This window comes from Lepisosteus platostomus, chromosome 4 (assembly GCF_059453375.1).
Source record: "Lepisosteus platostomus isolate fLepPlt1 chromosome 4, fLepPlt1.hap1, whole genome shotgun sequence".
In the NCBI taxonomy this organism is placed as follows: Eukaryota; Metazoa; Chordata; class Actinopteri; order Semionotiformes; family Lepisosteidae; genus Lepisosteus; species Lepisosteus platostomus.
The window spans coordinates 6,312,203-6,318,280 of NC_142614.1; the positions used below are offsets into that span (position 1 = coordinate 6,312,203).

The window sequence follows — 6,078 nt, forward strand, 5'->3', positions numbered from 1 at the left end:
ACAGGTGTATGGGAGACCGATTGCATGGCTTGACGTGTTGTTTCCTACATTGTGTATGTGTGTGTGTGTCAAATGTGTGTTCCTGGGAATGTTACCGCAACAGGTCCCTAAGAGGACAGCACAGAGAGTCAGTTTCCATCCCCCGTCTCGAACAGCTTCAGGTGGGTAACAGGACCAGCCCTCCAGCCTCGAGCTCAGGATTCCTATACCGGACAGCGCTTCCGTGCGGCCGGATGCCGTTACTATGGTAACCAGTCCGATCCCAGTGAATCTTCGATCTCGTGTTTTTTAGAAACGAACAACCAGCAGGCACTAGGGAACCTTTAAAAATGTTTTTTCAATGATTTTTTTTAAATTACAATTCAAAATCCCGTCAAATGCCCTTAATAAAAGACAAGGACGCCCGTTAACCCGTTCAGTTTTTATTTAGTAACGTATTCAACAAACCTTGAAGCGAAGTTCCACAGCTCGACAGAATGAGAAAAATCAGACAGTTCAAACTGGCCAAATTTAGACAAAGGAATTACAGAAGTTACAGCCAAACAACGCTTTAAGGGAAATTTCGACAGGAATGCCTTTGAGCACTGCAGCGAGGTCCACCGTCGGGTGGAGGCTGGTGTCTGGTACCCGCAGATACCGGTTTAACAACCGGTCTGGTCTCTCGCCGCTGTGCGCAGCTCGGAAGCGCAATCGTGCGTTTCGGCACCGCGGGGCTGCTCCAGCCTTCCGGCGAGAGGACGAGAATTTCGTCCCCCGGTTTTTTTATTTTCAAAGTGTGGAATCCGCAGACGCTTCCCGCTGCGCATGGGGGACGGTCCCTAAACCGTGCGTCCCCTTTCGCCCTCCGTTTTCCGGGCGGTGCGGCACTTTGCAGCATGACCCTGGATATGAAAGAATCATTTCCCGTCGGAAGGTGGGCCGCGGGCTGGGGTTCGGCTATGTGTGACTTCCGAACGAGCTTCTGCGCCCGCCTTCCGTTTCATTCCCCGGTAACCGTGGTGCCCTGAGCCGGCGGCAGGATCCCCTAGCGACCGGGTGAGTGTTGCGGGCTGTCCAGTCCGGCGCAGGCCGGCAGCGCGCCGGGTGTCGACGTTACCTGACCGCTGGTCTAAGTAAACTGTTACTCGAGTCATGTGTCATTGCAGAGGGGGGAGGACGAGAAGGGGGGGTAGCGGCGGCTTAAGTCGCGACTTACACAGCCTGGGTAACGCAGGACTCGACCTGAGCGTTTACACACACACACACACAAAACAACAACAACAACAACAACAACAACAAACACGGGCCACGAATCCGCGAAATCTCAGTCCGCGTCAGTGCGGTGACGTTGGCACCCACTGCCCGCTGGCCAGTCTGTCCTGCTGCGGCTACACGACCCGGATTCACCACACCGTCAAGCCCGTTCCTGGTTGCTCTGTGTCCTGGGCATATCCGTGGCCTCGTTTTTCAGCCTTTGTAGTCACTGCGTGTCGCCTATTTTGTAGCGCTCTTCATGGTCAGGCTTGTTGCTCTCCTTCGTTGTCAGCTGCTTGCTGGCGCTCCAGCTGACACGGGTGCGAGAGGCGCTGCAGTGCGCTGTACCACCGCTAGAGGGCAGCAGTACAGAACAGGGGCTTGGGGCTCTGGACTCCGGAGGGCGGTGGGTCCAGCTCCCGGGTGTGACGAGTTACTTGGCTCGTCTGGATCCAGTCAATGACTTTCAGTGTCAAAGATATTTTCCAGGTGGGTCACAGCGTGTTGGTTTACCTGCTGCTGGAGAGTGTACAGCAGTATTCACGATAGGCTACGATTGATATTTCTTCCGGAAGAGTGTTTTGGGAGTAAATAGTGGTAAAAGCAGGGTGAGGTGTCAAATACAGTGAAATCATGTAGAAGCACTGTAAAGAGTAGTAGTAGTAGTAGTGTATGGTAAAACCATGGTACAAGTAAAGTGTTATGAAGCAGGGAAGTCATGGTAAAAGCACAGTGAAGTGTAATGAAGCGCTGAAATCATGGTAAGAGAACTCTCGAGCACAGTGAAATCACAGTGCAAGAAGAGTAAAGCCAGTGTCAAATCCTGAGCCAGCAGATGATCACAGTACATCTTCGTAACAGGCAGGGGTGGGGAAAGTGTTATGGGAGCAGCACAGGAGGGAATTGTGTGATAACGGGGGGCCCTTCCAGGTGAGGGTGGGGGTTACCCCACACTTGCAGTGCATTGTGGCCCTGCTGATGTGGCAGGGGGGAAGCGAACAGGTGTAACGTGATCACGTTCATCAGATAAGACAAGCTGCCCAGCCTGTTCTTTATCGAACGCGAGAATCTCGAACTTCAAGAATCCCCACGTTGCCAGCCGACCGTCTTGTGTCTCCTCAGCCTCCAGGAGCCCTCTCCCCCTGCTCCCCATGGAGTTTCCGGGCTATTCCCTGCCCTCGGGCCTGGGGCCGCCCCTGAAGCGGCGCGGAGAGAGGGGCGCGGGGGGGCCTCTGGGGCGGCCGCTGTACTGCGCCTCGGTGGACCGCCGCAAGTCCAAGGTGTGGAACTACTACACGCAGCTGAGCGAGAGCCACGTGGAGTGCAACGTCTGCAAGAAGCAGCTGTCCTTCCACAACAGCACCACCACCATGAGGGAGCACCTGGTCCGCAAGCACAGCATCCGCGACAACGGCCCCGCCCCCGCCCCCGCCCCCCCCGCCGCCGCCGCCGCCGGCAACCACTCCCTCCCCGCCCTCCTGGCCCCGCCCCCGCCCGCCCCCTTCCTGCCCGGCCCGGGCGGGGCTGGGGGGGGGGCGGCGGCGCTGGTGGTGGTCAAGGAGGAAACGCAGGAGGCGGAGGTCTCGCCTGAGGGGGGGGAGAGCAAGAGGGCGCGGCTGGGGGGCTCCGCCGCCGGCGGTGGGGGGGCCGGGGCGGGCGGGGGGAACCCGGCCGGCGCCCCGGAGCCGGAGCCCCCCAGCCACTCGCTGCTGTCCGGGCTCTTCTACCCGGAGGCCGGCGGTGGCGGGGGGGGCGCACGGGGCTGCAGCAGCAAGCGGGCGGGGCTGCTGACGGACCTGATCCTGGAGATGGTGTTCCGGGACCTGCAGCCGCTGTCCCTGGTGGAGGAGCGCGGCTTCCGGCTGCTGCTGGGCTGCCTGGAGCCGCAGTACCCGGCGCCCTCGCCCTCGCAGCTGGGCAGCCTGCTGTGGCACCGCTACCACGCCCTCAAGCAGCACCTGGAGCAGCACCTGAGCGCCAGCCTGCCCCCCCGCGGCCTGACGCTGTGCGCCGAGCGCTGGAGGTCGCTGGGCGCGGGCGGGGGCGGCGGCCGCCTCTACCTGACCGTCAGCGCGCACTTCGTGGACCGGGACTGGCGCCTGGCCCGCTGCGTGCTGGAGACCCGGCCCGTGCCCGAGCTCGCGGAGGGCGCGCCGGAGGCCCAGCTGGGGGCGGCGCTGCGGTCCGTGCTCTCCGAGTTCCGCCTGCCGGAGAGCGCCGTCTCCTCCGTCGTGCACGACCGCTGCTGGGCGCCCGAGGAGCAGGAGGGGCGCCAGGACCGGGAGGCCCTGCCCGCGGGCTGGGCGGCGCTGTGCTGCGCCGGGGAGGCCCTGAAGCTGTGCGTGCAGGAGGGCCTCTCCGCCGAGCCCGTGCGCCAGGCGCTGGCGGCCGCCCGGGCCATCGTGTCCCACTTCCAGCACGACGCGCACGCCGCCGCCGCCCTCAACCCCAAGGCCGGGGCGCGGCTGGTGCTGGACGAGCCGGGCCGCTGGGCCACGGCGCTGGAGATGTGCGAGAGCCTGCTGGAGCTCAAGTGGGTGGTCAGCTCCGTGCTGGAGGAGCAGAAGGCGCCGCCCAACCTGGCGGACCACCAGTGGCGCCTCCTGCAGGAGCTCGCGCCGGTGCTGAGGACGGTGCGCATCGCGGCCGCCTTCCTGAGCGAGGACGCCAACGCGGCGGTCTCCGCGCTCATGCCCTGCCTGCACGGCGTGGCCCGGCTGCTGGGCCAGCGCATGGCGGAGAGCGGCTGTGCCGCTGCCCAGGGGGTGATGGGAAGGGTGCGGGCGCAGATGGAGAGGCGCTGGCAGCTGGGGGAGGAGGAGGCCCTCCTGGGGAGCCCGGCCGTCCTGGCCTCCTTCCTGGACCCGCGCTTCAAGGAGCTGCGCTTCCTGAGCCCCGACGCTCGCAGCAAGCTGCACAACCGGGTCAAGGAGCTCCTGTCCGCACAGAGCTACTCCGAGGAGGAGGAGAGGGAGAGCGGGAGAGGAGCGGGCGCGGGGGAGGTGGAGAGGGAAGGCTCGGGGCTGGAGCTGGGGATAGGCCTGGGGATGGGCGGCACGCTCTCGGCCTCCACAGCGCCCCCGCTGGACTCCCCCCTGTCGTGCGGCTCTGGGGAGGAGAGCGACCTCATTGTGCTACAGCAGCAGCAGCAGCAGCAGCAGGGGGGGGGCGGAGCCCAGGTGGCCATGGCGACGTCACCCCAGGTTACCGACAAGCCGCTAGGACTGGGCGGGGCTGTGGGCGGCTCTGGCAGAGTCCCCAGCGTTTCGGGGCGCACGAGTGCGGGCAAGGGGGAGCTCCCGGCGGCCCCCGCTGCCCGTGACAGGACGAGCCCGGAGCCCCAGAGCATGTACGACCTCCTCCTGGGCGAGGACCCCACCGAGAGGATGCCCGAGATCCACCAGCAGCTGGAGAACTACATCGCCGAGCCCCTGTGCAAGCGCAGCCTGTCGCCGCTGGACTGGTGGCGGGCCAAGGAGCACCGCTTCCCCGCCGTGGCCCGGCTGGCCCGCCAGTACCTGGCCATCCCCGCCACTGCCCCGCCCGCCGACCGGGCCTTCGCTCCCCGCGAGACCCCGGCGGCCCAGCGCCGCGCCACGCTGGGCCCCCAGCACCTCGACCACATCCTCTTCCTGCACCAGAACTGCGACTACCTGGAGCGCCTGAGGGGCGGCGCCGCGGGCCGGCGGGAGCCTGCCGGCAGCAGCACGCTGGCCGCCCGCGCTGCGGCCAACCCGCAGGCCCGCGAGAGCCTCTACCAGAGCCTGGTGTCCTACGAGAACCGGGCCTGGCTGGCCGGGGAGGAGCCCTGACCCCGAGCAGGGGGCTGGTTTCTCTGGGCTCGGGGAGAGAGGTGTCTGACCCGGTACGCAGCTGGCTGGCCCCTCACAGTGACTCACTTGAACCCTGATCTTGATGCACTGCCCTGGGGTGCGGTTTTCCCCCGCAGGCTGCCACATCACTGGCAGTACCAGGGCTCAGAAAGACTAGCTGTACAACGGCGCAGGCACTGCCATCTTCCTCCTGCTGCCTCTAGGGGGCGTTTGAATTCTCACTGAGTCCCCCCGTCAAAAGACAGAGCACCCTGAGCGCCTTTCAGGAGTGTGAGGGGACTTTAAATGACTGTACAGAGTCAGTCTATTGTGTAAAACACATAGATATTTATGTATGTAAATACACTAATCGGTCACTGTACATAAAAGCAAATCATTGGATATTTAAAAGGTCTTTGTACATGTATTTGTACAAGTGGTTGACATAAACTTTATACGCTGTGTGCCTGCTGAAGAAATATGTTGTGATCCAGGTGCTTGCAGCCAGTCACCCTGAGAAACCGGCTGTTTGGTGAACAAAGGTGTTCTGGGGAAAGCAGTTTGCACCAGACAACTCCTTCCTATCTTAGGAATGCATAACGTTCACAAATACTCTTGCAGTGCCCAGTTTTCCCCTTGTGGAAGGAGGGGGGGTGGGGGGCTCATGAGGGATAACTGAACAGCCCTTTTCCGATGACGCTTTAGACGGAACTCGAAATGGGAAGTAACTTGTCCAATGAGGAGGTGCTCCTCGCTGTCGTGGCAGGTAATGTAGAGCTGGGCTGAAATATCAGTTCCTGCTCACACATTTCTGGCTGGAACAAAAGGGCAACTCATTGCAGAAGCCCCTCTTAAAGGTGTGGATAAATGTTTGGACTAGGACAGGCAGCAGGCCTTACAGTTCTGTATACAGGGAGAAACGGCACTGGATTACCTGCTTCCAGTCTCGGCAGCAGGTACCGGAACTGTCAGTCTTATAGCTGTGCTAGTACACGTCTTGTGTCCCCCTACAGAGTCCTGGAACTCGCAGAGG

General features: G+C 62.4%; 1 protein-coding gene across 1 annotated transcript; it reads left to right on the forward strand.

Annotated features, from left to right (window-relative positions):
• Positions 1–345: 345 nt before the first annotated feature.
• On the forward strand, positions 346–5,456 carry zbed4l2 (zinc finger BED-type containing 4-like 2). Its single transcript, XM_088627855.1, has 2 exons — positions 346–1,035; positions 2,356–5,456. Exon 2 carries the CDS (start codon positions 2,385–2,387, stop codon positions 5,043–5,045), a length of 2,661 nt encoding a protein of 886 aa, XP_088483981.1. The 5' UTR covers positions 346–1,035; positions 2,356–2,384; the 3' UTR covers positions 5,046–5,456.
• The last annotated feature ends 622 nt before the right edge of the window (positions 5,457–6,078 follow it).